Source organism: Megachile rotundata, chromosome 2, assembly GCF_050947335.1.
Source record: "Megachile rotundata isolate GNS110a chromosome 2, iyMegRotu1, whole genome shotgun sequence".
Taxonomy (NCBI): Eukaryota; Metazoa; Arthropoda; class Insecta; order Hymenoptera; family Megachilidae; genus Megachile; species Megachile rotundata.
The window spans coordinates 8,433,711-8,459,567 of record NC_134984.1 but is presented as its reverse complement, the minus strand read 5'-3'; the positions used below and the strand labels follow the sequence as shown (position 1 = coordinate 8,459,567).

The window sequence follows — 25,857 nt, the reverse complement described above, 5'->3', positions numbered from 1 at the left end:
AAGTTGACCGTAAATGGCGGGAACTCGTCGGCTGGATTACGGTACAGAGAAATGTTCTTAGTTCTTTGGGACGAATACGCTATTGGCCTTCTTGTCCGAAGATAATCGCATTGTCCTCTATTTCCTACCCAAAAATTATTCGCCGTAATGTATCCAGATGTTGGTTGGTCATTTGAGTCCAACACTTGAAAACAAGAGCATTTATCGTTAATCTAAAACTGGTATTCTAACTAAGCCGAAGAATTTTTAGTAGCTACAGTACTCAAAGAAAAAGGTCTCATTATAAATAATAAACAATTTCTTTGAAATGACGTCCTAGAATGTTTTAAGCACCTTTACATTTTCTAATACTAATTGCTTATTCCGTGATTTTACTTTTTACTTTGAACTATTGATATCGACGTGACTCAATTTCTTTCCTATTTCTTTTGCCATAGCTGTGCGGATTGAAAATTTGTTGAAGAAAGGGTGTTACTACCCTGTCAGAGTCCACAGCATTCTATGGTTTATCGCATAGCGAAATTGCACCATTTTCGTTCGACATTTGGTCGCATTCAGTTGTTCGATACGATTGGTCACTGCATAACCGGGCAAATTTTCCATCACTGTTATGTTTGATGCGATCTTATCAATCACTTTACATCAGCAACCCTATCCCCATTAATTTATACTTCATTGTGTATGTAATTTGGTGCTTTTTGTCGCACAGGTGAATTTCACATTTCTTGTTCGGCAAAGTTTGTGTCACGTTGGAGAGAAAATCACAAAATATAAATGAATGATTTCGGGCTCCATATCCCCAACATTGCTATTAAGCTTTTAAAGTAATTTTCCACGGTGCAAGTTTCAACACTGTCGTAAATATAACGTTTCATATTGAATTATGTATCTCATAAATATTATGACTTCTTACTTATTTCATAGCTTACATAATGAGCGTTTCTTCTTTGACGTCAACATTAATTTAACATTTTTAAAGACATCTCATTATTTTTTTGATCTTGCATCCATTTCATTAAATATTAAAGGAACATAAAAAATGAATCGATAATTGCAACATATTTTTTGTGCAACCTGCGACTAAGTTACTCCGCCTTATGAGAGGAAAAAATAATCGTGCTCAAAAATCTGTATAAATTCTTAAATATGTTTCACTTTTATTTAGCAGGTTTTAGACTGTACATTACAAATCGCTTTCTCGGTGAGCACGAAACTTTGGAAGAACAGATTTACTTGAAATGCTACAAACAATCTTGTAAAATTCAGTAGGTCCAAGCGAACGTCGAATGGATTTCGTCATGATCAACTTTCAGATTTAAAGGCAATTATATCTCCATTATAACGTCTGCCCGTTTGTCCATACATCACTATTTCTCCACCAATAAAGACTGTTCATCATACTAAATTATAATGAACCGTGCGTGTTCATGTTATTGCTGAACTTTAGCAAATTTGTGTGCTCGAAACAGCAATATCGCAGGTACTTCACATACGGCTGACAATATAAAAGCAAGAATGTAAACAATTACAAACTGTCCTAGTCCCACAGTTATCTAGAAAGAATAAGAACATTACTTTTGGAACAAATATATCATTCGCAAGATGTGAATATTATTGATAACATACTAAGTTCAAGATTTCACCGTTGTATGCGTAATGGCTACACATGTCCATGTAAAATACGACAACTGGATCTATAAGGTAAACGAAAAGTGATACTCTGCTAAAGGGAACCCAGCACGGTAACGACAAAAATCGATTTATGATGCCTGCAACAAAAAAAAATATTAATATTCCAGTAGGTAGTAATTATATAATTATCTCTAATTGTTTACACACGATCACATCTATAATAAGTGCACGAACTATTTTTGTAAGAAGAAGGATCATACCGCCATTGTTCGTTACACATGCAACAATGAGCCACCCTATTCCAAGACTCCAACCAATTTTGAAGAATGCCTCGTAAATGATTGATGAGACGAGCGACTTTTTAACGCTAGGAACACCAAATATAATCGAACAAATGCACAAAACGCTGAGGCACCAACAGACAGCTACCACTTTCTGAAGCATATATAAAAGGTAGAAAATATATGACATAGAGTATCTTTATGCCGCATTAGAGATGAAATAAATGTAACATATTAAGTGTTGCATAAATTATAACGAGAGAGAGAGTGCTGTAATTATTGTATACGAATAACACACAGACCTAAGATGCCATTCTATAGCATCTGAGATCTCGGTGCTACTATAGTGACTATTTACTTTTGACAGGTGTAATTTGTAATTTAGTTTATGGAGAATCAGGGCCGTTCCCATTCCTAATAGGTACGGTTGTATTCTCATCCAAGGTCGTATGTACATGAAACTCAGAGTTTCAAATTTTGCATCATTCCTGCAAAATTAAATGCGTCGAATACTCGTCCTATTATTTACGATTAATTACACTTTCATTAGACTCACGTAGCAAGGTATTCTGTAACGTATGTAACGTAAGCACGGTATGCCGACGCTGCAATGATCATAGTTACGCTTAAGCTCAGGCTTGCATAGTAATAGCTGAAATTATGGATCGTAATTACATATTGCACAAACAAAATTGATTAGTAAGGGAACATCTACATGTTGCCTAGTAGGGACTACTTACCTAGTTGACAGCATCAATAGAAAGATACCCAACATAAAAAATTGCATATCGTTGCTGATATACCAAGTCCAGGACATGCACTGAAACAGTTTCTTTTTCTTAGACAGTCTTAGACGGATTTTCTGTATGATATACCGAAATTGTAGGGTCATATAACCTCACTCACCAAATCTTGCCACTCGAAAAAGTTGTTGATGTACAGCACATTTGCCCACCAGTATTTCGAGCATAATTCGTGTGCTGGTTCATTCATGAAGAATAATGATGTATTTGCTAAGTAGGTGAACGTTACGATAACGATCAATATTGTAACAACTTGCGCGGATGTAAGCCTGTTGATTTTTAATTTGCAGATTTCATATAAATAATGTATAAGCATTTTTGTGCGCACTATGCTAAATACTTAGATTTCTATTGGTAAAGAGGAAAATGGGTAATATTTGGCCTGTGCTGCCCTCGCACAAAAATAATATTTACTATTGTGACGGTAAGAAGGACAAAGATCAAGTTCATGTCAGAAAATGTTATACCTGACGTATCGTTTAATTATACCGCCGATAAATCCAATCGCACATTCGCGAAACGAACGAGGTTTTCTTTGCAACTTAATATATCCAAAAGTCAGTATAAAACCACTGAGGAAGAAATAAGTCTCTACTACCAGTGTTGCGTTCGCAATGATTTGGTACCAAAGGGTGCTCATAATTATAAACAGTTGTCCCCTATCAGCTGAACAGACGGAATCTTTCTGTCAGTACTTTGGAAAGTTAGAAAAGTAACGAAACAAATAAAGGACCAATGACTGTAAGATATATTGTACTTACCAATATTACTTTTATATGCCATTGCGTGGCCCACAATAATCGTCACTGTTCCAAAAACTTTTAAACCATGGATCATTTTCAGATCTTCTGACGTATTGTTCACATTGAATATTTCTTTCAAGTTCGAATAAATTGAGAAATACGTAAGGATTCCTTTACTACGGCTAACCGTCTTCGGCTTTTGTATCACTGCAATCTCTTCGTGCGGAGCTTTCTTCTCCACAATATTATTCAATTCGATTTCTCCTGTATCCTGTAACTCTATTATACACATTTCCTCAACACTTTAACACTATGATGATAGAAGCAATCATGTTAGCTATTAAAAATATTAGAGGATATTGCTATAAGGATATCCTTAAATAGGTAAAAATGCGCAGCATATCCATTTTATTTACTTTTAAGAAATTAGCTAAAATCCGCGAGAGTCAAAGCGAAATTCGGTTAACGTCAAAGATGAGTTTAATTTAGAACCTCCTGCAGCGCAGACAAAAGGTGATACTTTGCGTGGCCCATGAGAAGTTCCCTGAAAATATAGCGAAGTTAATTTGCCAGAGTGAAAGGAGGATACCTAATTTTACACATATTCTTGGGCTACATCGTGTTATTAGTAGAAGTGAAAAGTTTTATTAACAAGTAGTGTATAAAATTAGACAATAAGCCAGCTTATGTTAGCTAGCTAGCATGCTTTGTTTATTTTAAAACAGATGAGGCCTTATTTCTATGCTCCCGTACGATTGAACACTCCAGAGCAAATCTGGCGCTCTTGAGAAAAATGATGACATACGCACATTGGCGTGTATTATACCTAGCTAACTGTTCCGAAGTGGATGAATGTACAAATTTTTGCAGGTACAAACTTAACTTAAGCTTTCTCATACAGTGAAAAAGCTTTCGCGAAAGGATGGCGGTCTTTGCAAATCTTTGGGTCCTTGAAAATTAAATCAAAACATGGTCTAAATGATATCATACAGTGGTACTCAGAAATTTCAACCTGCGGATAAAGTTTTGGCCAGGCTGACGTGCCGGGCCTGGGCGAGGTGAACGGTTGGCGACTTCGTGTCGCGTCCCGGAATCCGACCTCAGGACTCGGGAGGCTGGTGTCTCAAAGCCAGTCTCAGGGAAGCCGGGGGCCTAGAGAAAAATTCCTTACAGGAGGCAATGGAGTCAGGTGATGTCTTTGGAACCCGCGGATTGGACTGGGCTCCGACTCTTGTGCGGTGGTGGGTCTAAGACTCGAACACCTGCCGATATAAGCGAAAGCTCAGGAGCGGCGGAGCGGCAAAAGGCCATGATGCTCAACTAGACAATAAACTGCGGATAAAGTTCCGGTTCCCTCCGGTCTGTTGGGTGTTGTCTAACCCAATAGCAGTAACGGAACCAAGAATAAAATTCCTTACAGCAGGCAATCAGATTCAAGTGAGGTCTTCCCCTCGCTGGTTGGACTGGGTCCTGACTCTTGTGCAGTGGTGGGTCTATGACTTCTCAACACCTGCCGATATAAGCGAAAGCTAAGGTGCGGCGGAGCGGCATAAGGCCAACAAAGCTCAACTAGACAATAAACTGCGGATAAAGTTGTCTAATTTCCATATTTTTTTGTTTGATTTTTGAAGTATCTTTTCGTCAGATCATTCCGTATTATACGATCTCTATATGAGTTGTAAACTTTTACTCCACCATTTTGTCTGAGAAGGAGGGATTAGTCTAGTTGCATGCATGGTTTCTTATATTCTCCACATTAATTCGATTTAATAATAGTATTTGTTCCTGCTATTGCTATTCACGGTACCAATCACTGTAGAAGTTCTCTATTTCTGAATCGTTTTTTCCTCCCTTCTGTTATCTTTCATCATTTCTTATTATCCTCAGAATGTTCAAATGAATTTTTGTTTCTCCGAAGAAGTCTTGTATTTTGTTAGTGTCATAATTAACAAAACATGTACGATATAATTATTTTTGTTTAGTTTTAGTCGGACTTCTTGAAAGTATTTTTACAAGCCACTGAAGTGATTTATCTACACGATTTCGGTATTTACATACAAAGATGAGGCCATTTCAGGTCCTGTGGATTGATGACAAGCTAGAATCGTTTATCTGCATGTACTTTTGCTTCAAATATGTCCATACTTTGCAAGTCACTGAACAGGTACATACTTATAATTGTAGTATAAATTTTATGTGTATGTCAGCCCCCCCCCCCCCCCCCCCCCCGCTCTTTATCCTATCAACCATTCTGCTTCGCGAGGTGAAATTTTGTCTGCATATCAGGTGACATTTGAGCAATATTTCAAAACAAAAATGTACTACTTTTGCAGAGACACTTCCCGTGCATGAACGGAAGTACCGCCGTCATATAATATCTAAAATAATACAAATAATAGTAGGTTATTAAAATTAGTTAATTAGTTTATGAAGGTAAAAACATTGTGATGATCTCGTTCAAATGTATATTTCTGAATGAGCTATCTGAAATAAATATCGCTACTGGTGTCCAGAGCTAAAGCGCGTAATTGTCCAAGTGAAAGACGACATTTTTTAAGAAAATAAGCTATTTTTGCAATTTGTTCGCCCTTATGATACAGTTAAAATAATGATCGTATAATGGACTCGAAATTTTATGCTGGAAAATTGAAAAAATTGCAATTTACGGACATTAAAATGTTTAGTAGTCCAAGAATCGGAAGTGAACAATAAATTTCGAACAGAACTCTTGTATTTATTGACTTTTTCCATCTGTTGGCACTTTATGAACATTCCAAAGCTAACTAATACTGCTTCTTGAAGCAATTTAACGCAAAATATTGTCTATTACGATGAAAAATCAGGGATTGAATTCGATCGAACACGGTATAAAACGTCGAGTAGTGGAACTAGCATAACAAAAATTAGTGACTTTTTCCGAACTACAGACTTTTACGTTTCCTTGGGATGAATAGAACATCCTAGAATCTCGTCAGAATTGAAAGAATGTCATCGTAACGCGATAAAAGCATTATGAATGAAAATGAGAGATATTGTACGCATGTGCATCGTTTCACAACTGCTGCGACTTCGTGTAAATGTGCCATTCTACAGTATACTTAATTCAAACTGAAAGTAAACAGGCTTTTATTGGTCTCTTTATGTAATATAGTTGAAATTATAATAACGCTATCAATAGTGATTGTATTTAGATAAAAAAGTTGCAAACTTACCACTAACTTTGCTCTGGTCAGAGGAATATTCCTTATATTCTCTCAGTTTTTTCTGCACCACAAGCATATCGTACAACGTACCAGCAGTTACTGTACCCAATAATGCCGTCAAAATAAGTCTACAAACAAGAAACTAATTAGTTTATTAATTTTCAATTGTTACATGTCCAAGGAGCAAGTACCACTTAGAATGCAACTTTCGATCACTAATCGTGCTTGCGTACATGATAATAATAATCTTCGCATTAAAAAATAATGCATAATCTGGCCTAAGATCCGAAACTCGGAGCAACTTCAGGTCCATCGAATATAGGCGATCGGCTAAAAGAAGCTTATCATCGATTACCTTAGTCACCATTGTTGTTACTTCGTCTTCAGTGCAAGATGCGGGTAGGCAAAGTCCCAGAATTATCACATCCTAAAAAGAAGTTCTTTTTCAAACTACTGTTACGGCTTGATCTATCTAACAATTTCGAAATCGGTTCTGTTCCAGTTAGTGTTTAATTATTTGCACTTCTATGTCGAGTATGGTTCGACATTTCGCTTGGACCTCACAAATAATTCAGATTGATAGGTTGGTTGGATATGTACATTATCATTCATTTACTGCTTGCAATAAAAGAAATATGTATTTGTCAGATAGTCCGCCCTGTTGCAATACATTTTATTGAGAACCCCTTTTTTAATTTATTTTGTAAATTAGAGAGTCAGTAGATGAAAGGAGTTGAGGAGCGTAAAGAGTTAACATGGCGAACACTTGAAATTTTAAAACTGCATTCAAAAGACAACTTCTAGTAATAAAGTTGCGTCGTTAAAGTTTCTCACATACCAATATCGCTACTGCAAAGAATAAGTCACTCATACAAGTACTGTCTATATCCACTGGCTTACTTCTGGAAATGTCGAAGTATGATACTGTATGGTGCCACCTTGATGAATGTATGCACCAAAGAAGTTGAGCTCAAACGGCGGATACTCATCGGCTGGATTGCGAAAGCGTGAATTGTTCTTAGCATTTTGTGGTGAATACACAAACGGCAGCTTCTGACTAAGAGACTCGCACTGTGGCCTGTTACCCAGCCAAAAATTATTTCCCAGAATGTATCCAGATGATGGTTGCCCACTTGTGTCCAACACTCAAAAACAAGAGATGTAACTATTGAGAAGCTGCTTCTTGAGCAAAGGGAAGAATGTCGGTAATTACGATAGCGAAATGAAAAATGTCGTAAACGAGTTGGTTCGAGATGAAGCTACGAGTTCGAATCCCATCCACCTACTCTCCTAACAATTTTTACATATCTGTTTCTTTTTCCTCCCGATTGATGCAGTTGTGGCGATTGAATTACCGAATATAACTTTTTACTAACTTTTGAGACTCCATAGTATCCGGCGGTCTATCGCATCGCGAAATTGCTCCATTTCCGTTCGGCATCTGGACCTATTCAGCTGTTCGATACTGCTGATCACTGCATAACCAGGCAAGTTTTCTATCAATGCTAAGTCTGATGCGATCCCATCAATTAGTGTACACAAATATATTAGCACAACTATCCCGACCCACTGGCACTTCATTGTGTGTATAATTTGTTTTAGTGAATGTCACGTTCCTTGTTTGCCGATAAAATTTATATAACGTAGCTGAAGTTTGTTAACAGTAGATAATTTTGTTCCCTACGTGGATCTGTCTTGGATCAAATAAGGAAGTATGGTCGGGGAAAGAATGACGCTTTGAAGAAGAAACAAAACTCAAATGAAAAGTAAGACTGTTACACGTGCCTTATATTATCAACGTCACTTCAGGTCATATTGAGCTTGTAACGTATTTTCCAAGATGCACATTTCAACACAGTCGTAAATATTACATTTCATATTGAATTCAATACTTCATAAATATGATGATTTTCAATTTATGTCATGTTTTAAATTATGTGCGTCCTCTCCTTGACGGCGACATTAACTGCCTCTTTTTGAAGACTATGTTCGTAGAATACTGAGTTCACTATTATACTTTTGATCTTGCTTCCATTTCATTAAATGTTAGTGAAAGATAAAAAATGAATCGATAATTGTAGCATACTTCTTGTACTGTGACCAAGTTACTGTGCCTTATAAGTGAGGAATAATAGTCCTGATCGAAAATTCGTGTTATACGCTTGCTAAACCGCATAGTATGTTTAGTTACGACGTGGTACAATATGAACCTGCCGTTTCTTTACGTCACCGAAAACCTTCTTGTTCTACAAATCTTTTCTTACTAATTGCATTGTCTCAATGAATGTCGAAAATACGAGAGCCATAGCGCTGTGATTGTGTTAGAAGTGTGTTGGTTTTAGAGTGAAACACCAGTTTAGATTCGTATTCATTTCGCAGGTGAACTCGCAGGATTCGAACATTGCATTAAATGTGTCATGTGCGTCAGTACTATGTTACTTGAAAAGCCCTTCGACAAAAATGTTTTATGAGATATAAACAACAAAATAAAAAAATGAAGTGTATAATTGGTATGTGCATGTTATTCGAAGGTTTGCAAGTGAATTTCTCAGTAGAATTCTGCCAAAATAGTTTTGTTTTAATGTGTACTTACAAAAATTCGGACATAGTTATACCTATCCCGATTAAAATTAGTAAAACACGAAATATGTACCATGTTGACTCATAAATTCCACAATTTCAAATTCTTAAATTTGCTTCACTTTTATTTAGCAGGTTTTAGATTGTACATTGTTCGGTGAAAGCAAACCATTCATCTATAATTACAAAGTGCTTTCTCGGTGAACATGAAACTTTGGACGAACCAATTTACATGAAATGCTGCAAACAATCTTGTAAAATTGAGTGGGTCCACATGAGCACCGGAAGGATATCGTCATGGACAACTTTCGGATTTTAAGGCAATTATATCTCCATTACTTCATCACTACTTCTCCACCAATAATGACTATTTATTATACTAAGTTATAATGAATCGTATATGTGCATTTTATCGCTTAATTCTGGAAGAATTCTGTGCTCTAAACAGCAATAAGGCAGGCATTTCACATACCGCTGACAATACGAAGGCAAGAATGTAAATAAGTACAAACTGTCCTAGTCCGAAAGATAGCTAGAAAGAATGAAATCATTATATATATATATATATATATCACTGTAAGATACGAATATTACTGGAAACATACTACGTTGTAGAATTCACTAGGGTATCCGTAATTGCTACACATGTCCATGAATAATACGACAACTGGATCTATAAGGTAAACGAAAAGTGCTACTCTGCTAAAGGGAACCCAGCACGGTAACGACAAAAATCGATTTATGATGCCTGCCACAAAAAAAAAATATTAACATTCCGGTTGGCAGTAATTGTATAATTATCTCTAATTGCTGTAACAGGATCACATCTATAATAAGTATACAAAATATATTTCTAAGAAGAAGGATCATACCGCCATTGTTCGTCGCACATGCAACAATGAGCCACCCTATTCCAAGACTCCAACCAATTTTGAAGAATGCCTCGTAAATGATTGATGAGACGAGAGCCTTGTTAACGCTAGGAACACCAAATAGAATCGAACAATTGCACAAAACGCTGAGACACCAACAGACAGCTACTACTTTCTGAAGCATATATAAAAAGTAGAAAATATATGACATACAGCACATTTATGCCGCATGAGAGATAAAATAAATGTAACATATTAAGTGTTGCATAAATTATGACGAGAGAGTGCTGTAATTATTGTATACGAATAACACACAGACCTGAGATGCCATTCTATAGCATCTGAGATCTAGGTGCTACTATAGTGACTATTTACTTTCGACAGGTGTAATTTGTAATTTAGTTTATGGAGAATCAGCGCCGTTCCCATTCCTAGTAGGTACGTCTGTACTCTCATCCATGGTCGTATGTACATGGAGCTCAAAGTTTCGAATATCGTATCAACTCTGCAAAATTAAACGTGTCGAACACTCGTCCTATTATTTGCGATTAATGACACTTTCACTAGACTCACGTAGCATGGTATTCTGTAGCGTATGTAACGTAAGCACGGTACACCGACGCTGTAATGATGATAGTTACGCTTAAGCTCAGCGTTGCATAGTAATAGCTGAAATTATGGATCGTGATTGCATATTACGGAAGCAAAATTGATTGGTAAGGGAACATCGACTACTTACCAAGTTGACAGCATCAATAGAAAAGTACCCAACATATACAGTTGCATATCGTTGCTGATATACCAGGTCCAGGACATGCACTGAAATAGTTTTTTCATTTCTTAGACAGTATTTTCTCTATGATTTACCTACATTGTAGGGTCATAAAATTTGCTCACTATATCTTTCCATTCGAAGAAGTTGTTGATGTACAGCACATTTTGCCACCAGTATTTCGAGCATGATTCGTGTGCTGGTTCAATCGGAAATACTAATGATGTATGTGATAAGTACGTGAACGTTACGATAACGATCAATATTGTAACAACTTGTGGGGGTGTAAGCCTGTTGATTTTTAATTTGCAGATTTCATATAAATAATGTACAAGCATTTTTGTGCACACTATGCTAAATACTTAGATTTCTATTGGTAAAGAGGAAAAATGGGTAATATTTGGGCTGTGCTGCCCTCGCACAAAAATAATATTTACTATTGTGACGGTGAGAAGGACAAAGATAAAGTTCATGTCAGAAAATGTTATACCTGACGTATCGTTTAATTATACCGCCGATAAATCCAATCGCACATTCGCGAAACGAACGAGGTTTTCTTTGCGACTTGATATATCCAAAAGTCAGTATAAAACCACCGAGGAAAAAATAAGTCTCTACCGCGAGTGTTGCGTTCGTCGGGATTTGGTATGGAAGGGTGCCCAAATTTAAGAATACTTGTCCCCTATCAGCTGAATAGATGGAATCTTTCTATCAGTACTTTAGAAAATGTGGAGAGTAGCGAAACAAATAAATGACCAATGAATGTAACATAGATTTACAAACTATAGACATTCTACTTACAAGTATTGCTTCTATATATTATTACATGGGCCAAAATAATCCACACTGATCCAAAAACTCTTATACCATGTATCACTTTTAGATCTTCTGACAAATTGTTCACATTAAATATTTCTTTCAAGTTCGAATAAATTGAGAAATACGTAAGGATTCCTTTACTACGGCTAACCGTCTTCGGCTTTTGTATCACACCAATCTTTTCGAGCGAAACTTTCTTCTCTACAATATTATTCAATTCCATTTCTCCAGTATCCTGTAACTCTGTTATACACATTTCCTTAACACTTTAATACTATCATGATAGAAGCAATCATGTTAGCTATTAAAAATATTAGAGGATATTGCTATGAGGATATCCTTAAATAGGTAAAAATGCGCAGCATATCCATTTTATTTACTTTTAAGAAATTAGCTGAAATCCGTGAGAGTCAAAACGAAATTCTGAAGTGAGTTTCATTTAGAATCTCTTGCAGTGCAGAGAAAAATTGAAATTGTGTGTGGCCCATAGGAAACGCTCTGACAAGATAACGAAGTTAATTTGCCAGAGTGGAAGGGGCATCCCTAGATTCACACATATTTTTGGGCCACAGAATATTATTGGTAGAAGTGAGAAGTCTTTTTAATAAGTAGCGTATAGAATTAAACAACAAGACAGCTTATGGTCATTCGTCGTCCTTGGTCTTGCACAGCTAGCATACTGAGTTTGTTTGTGAACAGAAGAAGCCTTACTTCTATGCTCCCGTATGATTGAACACTCCAGAGCAAATCTGGCTTTCTTGAGGAAAATGATGACATACACACATTGGCATGAATTTTACCTAAGTGACACTTATGGAGTGGATGAATGTACACATTTTTGCAGATACAAACTGTTTTAATGAGCATTTTCCGTTCTGGAATACTGATTCTACTGAACTATATTGGATGTGTAACTTAAGCTTTTTCATAATTCAATTCTACAGTGAAAAAGCTTTTGCGAAAGGAGGGCGGTCTTTGCAAATCTTTGGATCCTTGAAAATTAAATCAAAACATGCCCTAAATGATATCATACAGTGGTACTCAGAAATTTCAACCTGCGGACAAAGTTGTCTAATTTCCATATTTTTTGTTCGATTTTTGATGTATCTTTTCGTCAGATCAGTGGGGATTATAAGATCTCTGACACTTATTTTGGAAACTATCGAAATATATGCTATATGAGTTGTACACTTTTACTCCACCATCTTCGTTGAGGAGGAGGGAGCAGTCTAGTTTCCTAAGCAGCAACTTCTCAGCGTTAAAACTTGATAAATACGTAGAGTTTGTGAATGACATGTTGCATGCATGGTTTCTTGGACTTTCCACATTGATTCGATTTAATAATATTATTTGTGTCTGCTATTAAGCGCAAATAATGCGTCAGCTCCACCACGTCATGGTACCAATCACTGTAGAAGTTTTCCTTTTCTGTATAATTTTTTCCTCCCTTCTTTGGTCTTTTATCATTTGTTATTATTCTCAGAATATTTGAATGAACTTTTGTAACTTCGGAAAAGTCTCATCATTGTCATTGTCATTGTCATTGTCGTTATCGTTGTCATTGTCATTGTTCATGTCATAACTAGCAAAACATGTACGTCATGATCATTTTTTTGGCTTTATTACTTTATTTTCTGGTAGGTTTAGGTGGACTTCTTGAAAATATTTTTACAAGCCACTGAAGTGATTAGCCTATGATTTCTGTATTTACATACACAGATGGGGCGATTTCTGGGTCCTGTGGATTCACAATAAGTTACAATCGCCTATCTATGTGTGCTTTACATCAAATACGTTCGTACTGTTAGGGCACAGTTGCTAAAACATGTTTGAGTCCTCAAACCTTTGCAAGTCGCTGAACTATCCCACGCCAAATCTTACATTTTAGTCAACATTGTCCTCTATATGTCGCAAACAATTCTTACACACAAGTTGAAATTTTGTCTGCGTATCAGTGTATGATAAGGTATACTTAAAACTACGTTTCAGGGTCATTCCAAACCTGATTAATGTTGCTTTTCGAAGCAATTTAACGCATACTATTGTCCATTATGTCGAAAAATCAGTGACCAATGAATTCGATCGAAAACGCTACAACCGGCGAGTAGTGGAACTATCATAACAAAAAATTGTTATATTTCTCCAAATAATCGACATTCACGTTTGTTTGGAATGAAAAGAACATCCTAGAATCTAGACAGAATTGAAAGAATGTCATCGTAACGCGATAAAAGCATTATGAATGAAAATGAGAGATATTGTACTCATGTGCACCGTTTCAAGACAGCTGCGACTTCGTGCAAATATGCCATTCTAAAGTATAATTAATTCAAACTGAAAGTAAAAAAGCTTTTATTGGTCTTTTTATGTAACATAGTTGAAATTATAATAATGCTATCTGTTACGGATAGAACTGGCCAATTGAGGCATTTGAGAGCATGGGATGAGAATTTAAAGATAAACATAAGATTTAATGAATTTAGCGGGGTTTTCGGGGACGACTGGTCAAAAGCAGCAGGCATGGCGAGTTTCCATGCCTCGAAGCCCTACGTGCACGGGGAAACCTGTGGCCGTATTCGTCGAACACCATGAGTATCTCGGCATGAAAAACACCATCGTAGCACCGGGGGTAACCAATCCGCCCGGGAGTGGTGGTGCTCACCAAAACACCGAGGGCCACTCCGCTCGGGAGAGGTGAGAACCCGGGCGAGGGCGAGCTTACTTGCCCTGCGCTCCGGCTAGCTGTCTGCGGGATCGGTCGCACTCGAAGATGATAGATAATTAAATTTTCTAAGAAATGTACACGTGCGTGGTGCACGTGGCAATGGCACGTGGCAAAAGTGGCACGTGGCACATGCTCTGAAATTCCGAGAAAAATGCCAATTAATAAGTATTTGATCCACCGCGAAATGCCGGCGAACCCAGGTGCGTACTTCGGCAGAAAAGAAAGGCACTCCTCGGCGACGTGTCCTGATGCGTAATTTTCGAGAAACGAGTACAAAGGCGCGGACCGCTCCGTTTGACGGCGGGTACCGGCAAGTGCCGGCGCGACATCGGTATCGGCGCGCGGCGTGGCGGCGCGGCGGCTCGGCCACAAAGGGCGGGCGGCATCGCGAGGATCGGTCGTAGAGGGATGACCGCGAAGCCAAGGTCGACGGAGGGCACGTGGCAGATTTCGAAGAAATCGGGTGGTTGCTAGGAGACGTCGTAGGGGAGTGAAACGTATAAAATAAACAAGGGCATCGGGCCCGCATCCTCATTCTCTTATATTTGTTGTTACGCGCTTCTTTCTTTATATTTGTCGTTACGAGGGTTCACTTATAACTTGTCACTACGGGACGTACTTGTTTGTCATTACGGACTTTACTTTGTATTTTGCAAAGACTTTCATTGCGTGATCAAGTATTTCGGCATTTGATTGTAATATTGATGTCACTCGCAGACTAAATTATAATACGTGTGTTATATAATAATTGAAATAAACTGTGCGTATTCACCGTCGAAAAATTCAGTTGTTCTGATACACTATCAATAGTGATTGTATTTAGATAAAAATGTTGCAAACTTACCACTAACTTTGCTCTGGTCAGAGGAATATTCCTTATATTCTTTCAGCTTCTTCTGCACCACAAGCATATCATACAACGTACCAGCAGTTACTGTACTAAATAATGCCGTCAAAATAAGTCTACAAACCAGAAACTAATTAATTTATCAATTCTCAATTGCTAAATGTCCAAGAAACAAGTTCCATTTAGAATGGAACTTTCGATAACTAATCGTGCTTGCGTACATGATAATAATAATCTTCGCATTAAAAAATAATGCATAATCTGGCCTAAGATCCGAAACTCGGAGCAACTTCAGGTCCATCGAATATAGGCGATCGGCTAAAAGAAGCCTATCATCGATTACCTTAGTCACCATTGTTGTTACTTCGTTTTCAGTGCAAGATGCGGGTAGGCAAAGTCCCAGAATTATCACATCCTAAAAAGAAGTTCTTTTTCAAACTACTGTTACGGCTTGATCTATCTAACAATTTCGAAATCGGTTCTGTTCCAGTTAGTGTTTAATTATTTGCACTTCTATGTCGAGTATGGTTCGACATTTCGCTTGGACCTCACAAATAATTCAGATTGATAGGTTGGTTGGATATGTACATTATCATTCATTTACTGCTTGTAATAAAAGAAAAATGTATTTGTCACATAGTCCGCCCTGTTGCAATACATTTTTTTGAGAACCCTTTTTTAATTTATTTTGTAAATTAGAGCGTCAGTAGATGAAAGGTGTTGAGGAGCGTAAAGAGTTAACATGGCGAACACTTGAAATTTTAAAACTGCATTCAAAAGACAACTTCTAATAATAAAGCTGCGTTGTTAAAGTTTCTCACATACCAATATCGCTACTGCAAAGAATACGTCATTCATACAAGCACTGTCTATATATCCACTGGCTTACTTCTCGAGACATCGAAGTATGACGATACTGTATGGTGCCACGTTCATGAATGTATGCACCAAAGAAGTTGAGCTCAAACGGCGGATACTCATCGGCTGGATTGCGAAAGCGTGAATTGTTCTTAGCATTTTGTGGTGAATACACAAACGGCAGCTTCTGGCTAAGAGACTCGCACTGTACCCTGTTACCCATCCAAAAATTATTTCCAAGAATGTATCCAGATGATGGTTGCCCACTTGTGTCCAACACTTAAAAACAAAAGATGTAACTATTGAGAAGCTGCTTCTTGAGCAAAGGGAAGAATGTCGGTAATTACGATAGCGAAATGAAAAATGTCGTAAACGAATTGGTTCGAGATGAAGCTACGAGTTCGAATCCTATTCACCTACTCTCCTAACAATTTTTACGTATTTGTTTCTTTTTCTTTCTCATTGATGTAGTTGTAGTAATTGATAATTTACCGAATATAAATTTTTACTAACTTTTGAGACTCCATAGTATCCGGCGGTCTACCGCATCGCGAAATTGCTCCATTTCCGTTCGGCATCTGGACCTATTCAGCTGTTCGATACTGCTGATCACTGCATAACCAGGCAAGTTTTCCATCAACCCTAAGTCTGATGCGATCCCATCAATCAGTGTACACAGATACATTAACACAATTATCCCAATCCACTTGTACCTCATTGTGTGTATAATTTGTTTTAGTGAATGTCACGTTCCTTGTTTGCCGACAAAATTTATATAACGTAGCTAAAGTTTGTTATCAGTAGAGAATTTTCGTACCAACGTGGATCTGTCTTGAATCAAATAAGGACGTATGGTCGCGGAAAGAACGACACTTTGTAAAGGAAACAGGACTTAAATGGAGAATAAGATTATTTTACAGGCCTTATATTATGAACGTCACAATAGTAATCTTGTAATGTATTTTCCAAGGTGCACATTTCAACACAGTCGTAAATATGACATTTCATATTGAATTCAATACTTCATGAATATGATGATTTTCAATTTATTTCATATTTTAAATTATGCGCGTCCTCTCATTGACAGCGAAAATTAATTGCCTCTTTTTGAAGACTATGTTCGTAGAATACTCAGTTCACTTTAATTTTTTTGATCATACTTCCATTTCATTAAATGTTAGTGAAAGATGAAAAATGAATCGATAATTGTAACATACTTTTCGTACTGTGACGAAGTTACTATACCTTATAAGTGGGAAATAATAATCATGATCGAAAACTCGTGTTATACGCTTGCTAAACCGTATAGCACGTTTAGTGACGATCCGGTACAATATAAAAATTCCGTTCACTTACGTCGTCGAAGACCTTCTTGGTTTGCAAGTTTTTCTTACTAACTGTATTGTCTCAATGAATGACGAAAATACATGACCCATAGTTCTGTGATTGTGTTAGAAGTGTGTTGGCTTTAGAATGAAACACCAGTTTAGATTCGTATTCATTTCGCAGGTGAACTCACAGGATTCAAACATTGTATTAAATGTGCCAGTATGTGTAAGTGCGTCCCTATTACGTCAATTCAAAACCCTTGCGCTAAAATGTTATATGAGATACAAACAACAAAATGAAGAAATGAACTGCATAATTGGTATGTGTACGTTATTCCAAGGTTTGCAAGTGATTTTCTCAGTAGAATTCTGCCAAAATAGTTTTGTTTTAGTGTTTACTGACAAAAATCCAGACATAGTTATACATACCCCGATCAACATTAGTAAAGCACGAAATATGTAACACATCACTCAATAAGTCCCCGGTCTAACTAAGAAAAACAAATTTTTTTTTAGAAATTCCACTTTAATCATCAATATACATGTACGTTCCTTTCAGTGTAATACATTAATTCAAACGCTCCTCTAACTTTTCAATTCCCCTTATATTAAACGATTTGTCTTTGCCCCCAAAATAAGCTTCAGTTTCCGCAATCACTTCTTCATTTGAGCCAAATTTCTTTCCGTGGAGCATTTTTTTCATATCTGCAAAGAGCCAGTAGTCGCTGGGGTCCAAATCTGGGGAGTACGGTGTGTGGGGAAACAATTCAAAACGTAATTCATTCAATTGAACCATCGTGTTCATCGACTTGTGACACGGCGCATTGCCTTCGTGAAACAGCAAACGCGGCACCCATTTGGAAGCAATTTTGGCACTTCAAGGTATCAGCTATCTCACGCAACTTAAGTTTACGATCTTTTAAATCTATTTTGTGGACATTTTTTAAGTTTTCCGGAACAACTGCTGATATTGGGCAACCAGAGAGTTCAGCATCATCGGTGCTTGTATGATCAGCATACCATTCATTTAAATTCAGCATACCAGTCAATGATAGTTGATTTCCCTGGTGTAGAATCCCTATAATGCTTATCAAGTCACTTTGTGGATTCAACAGTATCTTTTACGATTAAAAAACAGTGTTTAATCAACACACGAAATTCCTTTCTATCCATTGTCTTCAAAATTACAAAAGTGCGGGTACTAAAATGACTCTAACTTCTAAACTATCGGTCAGAATACCATGAAATTTTGACACGTACTGTTTGAAAGTTAATATTATTCGAAAATAACGTGGGTCTGTCACCAGTGTCGCTATATGTATGTGTCAGACCGGGGACTTATTGACTAACGTGTTACCATGTCGATTCATAAATTACACAATTCAAATTCTTAAGTTTGATTCACTTTTATTTAGCAAGTTTTAGATTGTACATTGTTCGGTGAAAGCATACCATTCATCTATGATAACAAATTGCTTTCTCGGTGAACATGAAACTTTGGACGAACCGATTTACATGAAATGCTGCAAAGAATCTTGTAAAATTGAGTAGGTCCAAGTGAGCACCGGACGGATATCGTCATGGACAACTTTCAGATTTAAAGGCAATTATATTTCCATTATAACGTATGCCCGTTTGTTCATACATCATTATTTCTCCACCAATAAAGACTATTCATCATACTAAATTATAATGATCCGTACGTGTTCATGTTACCGCTGAACTCTAGCAAATTTGTGTGCTCGAAACAGCAATATCGCAGGCACTTCACATACGGCTGACAATATAAAAGCAAGAATGTAAACAATTACAAACTGTCCTAGCGCCACAGTTACCTAGAAAGAATAAAAACATTAGTTTTGGAATAAATATATCATTTGCAAAATGTGAATATTACTGTTAACATACTAAGTTTAAGATTTCAGCGTTGTATGCGTAATCGCTATACATGCCCATGTAAAACACGACAACTGGATCTATAAGGTAAACGAAAAGTGATACTCTGCTAAAGGGAACCCAGCACGGTAACGACAAAAATCGATTTATGATGCCTGCAACAAAAAAAAATATTAATATTCCAGTAGGTAGTAATTATATAATTATCTCTAATTGTTTTAACACGTTCACATCTATAATAAGTGCACGAACTATTTTTGTAAGAAGAAGGATCATACCGCCATTGTTCGTTACACATGCAACAATGAGCCACCCTATTCCAAGACTCCAACCAATTTTGAAGAATGCCTCGTAAATGATTGATGAGATGAGAGACTTGTTAACGCTAGGAACACCAAATATAATCGAACAATTGCACAAAACGCTGAGGCACCAACAGACAGCTACCACTATCTGAAGCATATATAAAAGGTGGAAAATATATGACATAGAATACATTTATGCCGCATTAGAGATAAAATAAAAGTAACATATTAAGTGTTGCATAAATTATGACGAGGAGAGAGAGAGTGCTGCAATTATTGTATACGAATAACACACAGACTTAAGATGCCATTCTATAGCATCTGAGATCTAGGTGCTACTATGGTGACTATTTACTTTTGACAGGTGTAATTTGTAATTTAATTTATGGAGAATCAGGGCCGTTCCCATTCCTAATAGGTACGGTTGTATTCTCATCCATGGTCGTATGTACATGGAGCTCAAAGTTTCAAATTTCGCATCAATCCTGCAAAATTAAATGCGTCGAATACTCGTCCTATTATTTACGATTAATTACACTTTCATTAGACTCACGTAGCAAGGTATTCTGTAGCGTATGTAACGTAAGCACGGTACGCCGACGCTGCAATGATCATAGTTACGCTTAAGCTCAGGGTTGCATAGTAATAGCTGAAATTATGGATTGTAATTGCATATTACACAAACAAAATTGATTGGTAGGGGAACATCGACTACTTACCTAGTTGACAGCATCAATAGAATGGTACCCAACATATAGAATTGCATATCGTTAGTGATATACCAAGTCCAGGACATGCACTGAAACAGTTTCTTTTTCTTAGACCGTCTTAGACAGATTTTCTGTATGATATACCGAAATTGTAGGGTCATGAAACCTCACTCACCAAATCCTGCCACTCGAAAAAATTGTTGATGTACAGCACATTTGCCCACCAGTATTTCGAGCATAATTCGTGTGCTGGTTCAATCATGAATAATAGTGAAGTATTTGCTAAGTAGGTGAATGTTACGATAATGATCAATATTGTCACAACTTGTGCGGGTGTAAGCCTGTTGATTTTTAATTTGCAGATTTCATATAAATAATGTATAAGCACTTTTGTGCGTACTATGCTAAATATCTAGATTTCTATTGGTAAAGAGGAAAAATGGGTAATATTTGGCGTGTGTTGCCCTCGCATAAAAATAATATTTACTATTGTGACGATAAGAAGGACAAAGATAAAATTCATGTCAGAAAATGTTATACCTGATGTATCGTTTAATTATACCGCCGATAAATCCAATCGCACATTCGCGAAACGAACGAGGTTTTCTTTGCGACTTAATATATCCAAAAGTCAGTATAAAACCACCGAGGAAAAAATAAGTCTCTACCGCGAGTGTTGCGTTCGCAAAGATTTGATACGAAAGGGTGCTCAAAGTTTGGGTCAGTTGTCCCCTATCAGCTGAACAGACAGAATATTTCTGTCAGTATTTAGGAAATTTAGGAAAGTAACGAAACAAATAAATGACCAATGACTGTAACATAGATTTGCAACGTATAGGCATTGTACTTACCAATATTGCTTCCATATATTATTACATGGGCCGAAATAATCCACACTGATCCAAAAACTCTTATACCATGCATCATTTTTAGATCTCCTGACAAATTGTTCACATTGAATATTTCTTTCAAGTTCGAATAAATTGAGAAATACGTAAGGATTCCTACACTACGGCTAACCGTCTTCGGCTTTTGTATCACTGCAATCTCTTCGTGCGAAGCTTTCTTCTCCACAATATTATTCAATTCTATTTCTCCTGTATCCTGTAACTCTATTATACACATTTCCTTAATACTTTAACACTATGATGATAGAAGCAATCACGTTAGCTATTAAAAATAATAGAGGATATTGCTATAAGGATATACTTAAATAGGTAAAAATACGCAGCATATCCATTTTATTTACTTTTAAGAAATTAGCTAAAATCCGTGAAAGTCAAAACGAAATTCTGAAGTGAGTTTCATTTAGAATCTCTTGCAGTGCAGAGAAAAATTGAAATTGTGTGTGGCCCATAGGAAACGCTCTGACAAGATAACAAGTGAGAAGTAAGAAGTCTTTTTAATAAGTAGCGTATAGAATTAAACAACAAGACGGCTTATGGTCATACGTCGTCCTTGGTCTTGCACAGCTAGCATACTGAGTTTGTTTGTGAACAGAAGAAGCCTTACTTCTATGCTCCCGTATGATTGAACACTCCAGAGCAAATCTGGCTTTCTTGAGGAAAATGATGACATACACACATTGGCATGAATTTTATCTAAGTGACAGTTATGGAGTGGATGAATGTACACATTTTTGCAGATACAAACTGTTTTAATGAGCATTTTCCGTTCTGGAATACTGATTCTACTGAACTATATTGGATGTGTAACTTAAGCTTTTTCATAATTCAATTCTACAGTGAAAAAGCTTTTGCGAAACGAGGGCGGTCTTTGCAAATCTTTGGATCCTTGAAAATTAAATCAAAACATGCCCTAAACGATATCATACAGTGGTACTCAGAAATTTCAACCTGCGGACAATGTTGTCTAATTTCCATATTTCTTGTTCGATTTTTGATGTATCTTTTCGTCAGATCAGTGGGGATTATAAGATCTCTGACACTTATTTTGGAAACTGTCGAAATATATGCTATATGAGTTGTACACTTTTACTCCACCATCTTCGTTGAGGAGGAGGGAGCAGTCTAGTTTCCTAAGCAGCAACTTCTCAGCGTTAAAACTTGATAAATACGTAGAGTTTGTGAATGACATGTTGCATGCATGGTTTCTTGGACTCTCCACATTGATTCGATTTAATAATATTATTTGTGTCTGCTATTAATTGTAAATAATGCGTAAGCTCCACCACGTCATGGTACCAATCACTGTAGAAGTTTTCCTTTTCTGTATAATTTTTTCCTCCCTTCTTTTGTCTTTTATCATTTGTTATTATTCTCAGAATGTTTGAATGAATTTTTGTACCTTCGGAAAAGTCTCATCATTGTCATTGTTATTGTCATTTGCGTTGTCATTGTCATTGTCATTGACATTGGCATTGTTCATGTCATAAGTACCAAAACATGTACGTCATGATCATTTTTTTGGCTTTATTACTTTATTTTCTGGTAGATTTAGGTAGACTTCTTGAAAATATTTTTACAAGCCACTGAAGTGATTCGCCTACGATTTCTGTATTTACATACACAGATGGGGCGATTTCTGGGTCCTGTGGATTCACAATAAGTTACAATCGCCTATCTATGTGTGCTTTACATCAAATACGTTCGTACTGTTAGGGCACAGTTGCTAAAACATGTTTGAGTCCACAAACCTTTGCAAGTCGCTGAACTATCCCACGCCAAATCTTACATTTTAGTCAACATTGTCCTCTATATGTCGGAAACAATTCTTACACGCAAGTTGAAATTTTGTCTCCGTATCAGTGTATGATAAGGTATACTTCAAACTACGTTTCAGGGTCATTCCAAACCTGATTAATGTTGCTTTTCGAAGCAATTTAACGCATACTATTGCCCATTATGACGAAAAATCAGTGACCAATGAATTCGATCGAAAACGCTACAACCGGCGAGTAGTGGATTTATCATAACAAAAAATTGTTATATTTCTCCAAATAAGCGACATTCACGTTTGTTTGGAATGAAAAGAACATCCTAGAATCTAGACAGAATTGAAAGAATGTCATCGTAACGCGATAAAAGCATTATGAATGAAAATGAGAGATATTGTACTCATGTGCACCGTTTCAAGACAGCTGCGACTTCGTGCAAATATGCCATTCTAAAGTATAATTAATTCAAACTGAAAGTAAAAAAGCTTTTATTGGTCTTTTTGTGAAACATTGAAATTATAATGATGCTATCAATAGTGATTGTATTTAGATAAAAATGTTGCAAACTTACCATTAACTTTGCTCTGGTCAGAGGAATATTCCCTACATTCTTTCAGCTTCTTCTGCACCACAAGCATATCATACAACGTACCAGCTGTTACTGTACCAAATAATGCCGTCAAAATAAGTCTACAAACCAGAAACTAATTAATTTATCAATTCTCAATTGCTAAATGTCCAAGAAGCAAGTTCCATTTAGAGTGGAACTTTCGATCAGTAATCGTGCTTGCGTACATGATAATAATAATCTTCGCATTAAAAAATAGTGCATAATCTGGCCTAAGATTTGAAACTCGGTGCAACTTCAGGTCCATCGAATATAGTCGATCGGCTAAAAGAAGCCTATCATCGATTACCTTAGTCACCATTGTTGTTACTTCGTCTTCAGTGCAAGATGCAGGTAGGCAAAGTCCCAGAATTATCACATCCTAAAAAGAAGTTCTTTTTCAAACTATTGTTACGGCTTGATCTATCTAACAATTTCGAGATCGGTTCTGTTCCAGTTAGTGTTTAATTATTTGCACTTCTATGTCGAGTATGGTTCGACATTTCTCTTGGACCTCATAAATAATTCAGATTGATAAGTTGGTTGGATATGTACATTATCATTCATTTACTGCTTGTAAGAAAAGAAATATGTATTTGTCAGATAGTCCGCCCAGTTGCAATACATTTTATTGAGAACCCCTTTTTTAATTTATTTTGTAAATTAGAGAGTTAGTAGATGGAAGGAGTTGAGGAGCGTAAAGAGTTAACATGGCGAACACTTGAAATTTTAAAACTGCATTCAAAAGACACCTTCTAGTAATAAAGCCGCGTCGTTAAAGTTTCTCACATACCAATATCGCTACTGCAAAGAATAAGTCACTCATACAAGTACTGTCTATATCCACTGGCTTACTTCTGGAAATGTCGAAGTATGATACTGTATGGTGCCACCTTGATGAATGTATGCACCAAAGAAGTTGAGCTCAAACGGCGGATACTCGTCGGCTGGATGGCGAAAGCGTGAATTGTTCTTAGCATTTTGTGGTGAATACACAAACGGCAGCTTCTGACTAAGAGACTCGCACTGTGGCCTGTTACCCAGCCAAAAATTATTTCCCAGAATGTATCCAGATGATGGTTGCCCACTTGTGTCCAACACTTAAAAGCAAGAGATGTAACTATTGAGAAGCTGCTTCTTGAGCAAAGGGAAGAATGTCGGTAATTACGATAGCGAAATGAAAAATGTCGTAAACGAATTGGTTCGAGATGAAGCTACGAGTTCGAATCCCATCCACCTACTCTCCTAACAATTTTTACATATCTGTTTCGTTTTCTTTCCGATTGATGCAGTTGTGGTGATTGAAAATTTGCCGAATATAACTTTTTACTAACTTTTGAGACTCCATAGTATCCGGCGGTCTATCGCATCGCGAAATTGCTCCATTTCCGTTCGGCATCTGGTCGCATTCAGTTGTTCGATACTGCTGGTCACTGCATAACCAGGCGAATTTTCCATCAATGCTAAGTCTGATGCGATCCCATCAATCAGTGTACACAGATACATTAGCACAATTATCCCAATCCATTTGTACCTCATTGTGTAAATAATTTGTTTTAGTGAATGTCACGTTCCTTGTTTGCCGATAAAAGTATAACGTAGCTAAAGTTTGTTAACAGTAGAGAATTTTAGTACGAACGTGGATCTTGGATCAAATAAGGACGTATGGTCAGGGAAAGAACGACACTTTGAAAAGGAGAGAGGACTTAAATGGAGAATAAGACTATTTTACAGGCCTTATATTATCAACGTCATAATAGTAAGCTTGTAACGTATTTTCCAAGGAGCACATTTTAACACAGTCGTAAATATGACATTCCATATTGAATTCAATACTTCATAAATATGATGATTTTCAATTTATTTCATGTTTCAAATTATGTGCGTCCTCTCCTTGACAGCGACATTAACTGCCTCTTTTTAAGGACTATGTTAGTAGAATACTGAGTTCACTTTTATTTCTTTGATCTTGCTTCCATTTCATTAAATGTTAGTAAAAGATGAAAAATGAATCGATAATTGTAGCATACTTCTTGTGCTGTGACCAAGCTACTATGCCTTATAAGCGGGGAATAATAGTCGTGATCGAAAACTCGTGTTATAAGCTTGCTAAACCGTATAGTATGTTTAGTTACGACCTGGTACAATATGAACCTGTCGTTTCTTTACGTCACCGAAAACCTTCTTGTTCTACATATC

General features: G+C 36.8%; 3 protein-coding genes across 8 annotated transcripts in view; 1 reads left to right on the top strand and 2 right to left on the bottom strand.

Moving 5' to 3' along the window:
• The window catches only part of LOC105662834 (arginine kinase), a 92,101-nt gene that overhangs the window by 41,601 nt on the left and 24,643 nt on the right, over positions 1-25,857 (top strand). The window lies entirely within an intron of this gene.
• LOC143265791 (nose resistant to fluoxetine protein 6-like) lies at positions 1,134-17,037 on the bottom strand. 4 transcript variants are annotated; one of them, XM_076539791.1, is made up of 24 exons: positions 16,649-17,035; positions 16,167-16,414; positions 15,499-15,692; positions 15,275-15,393; positions 11,688-11,948; positions 11,377-11,575; positions 11,012-11,177; positions 10,854-10,933; positions 10,688-10,783; positions 10,490-10,619; positions 10,115-10,289; positions 8,039-8,137; positions 7,563-7,807; positions 6,896-7,089; positions 6,672-6,790; positions 3,478-3,738; positions 3,184-3,382; positions 2,820-2,985; positions 2,654-2,733; positions 2,470-2,565; positions 2,272-2,401; positions 1,893-2,067; positions 1,627-1,769; positions 1,134-1,553 (listed from the first exon to the last, which is right to left on the bottom strand). In XM_076539791.1, exons 1-24 carry the CDS (start codon positions 16,851-16,853, stop codon positions 1,431-1,433), a joined length of 3,903 nt encoding a protein of 1,300 aa, XP_076395906.1. In that variant the 5' UTR covers positions 16,854-17,035; the 3' UTR covers positions 1,134-1,430. The 4 variants fall into 4 exon arrangements, with proteins under 4 accessions (XP_076395906.1, XP_076395922.1, XP_076395912.1 ...); XM_076539797.1 differs by lacking the exons at positions 1,134-1,553; positions 1,627-1,769 and having other exon boundaries at positions 1,925-2,067; positions 2,216-2,401; positions 16,649-17,037; XM_076539803.1 differs by lacking the exons at positions 1,134-1,553; positions 1,627-1,769; positions 2,272-2,401 and having other exon boundaries at positions 1,925-2,067; positions 16,649-17,037.
• LOC143265796 (nose resistant to fluoxetine protein 6-like) lies at positions 18,867-25,349 on the bottom strand. Its single transcript, XM_076539830.1, has 13 exons — positions 24,993-25,349; positions 24,514-24,758; positions 23,847-24,040; positions 23,623-23,741; positions 21,226-21,486; positions 20,915-21,113; positions 20,550-20,715; positions 20,384-20,463; positions 20,218-20,313; positions 20,020-20,149; positions 19,638-19,812; positions 19,372-19,514; positions 18,867-19,298 (listed from the first exon to the last, which is right to left on the bottom strand). Exons 1-13 carry the CDS (start codon positions 25,195-25,197, stop codon positions 19,176-19,178), a joined length of 2,136 nt encoding a protein of 711 aa, XP_076395945.1. The 5' UTR covers positions 25,198-25,349; the 3' UTR covers positions 18,867-19,175.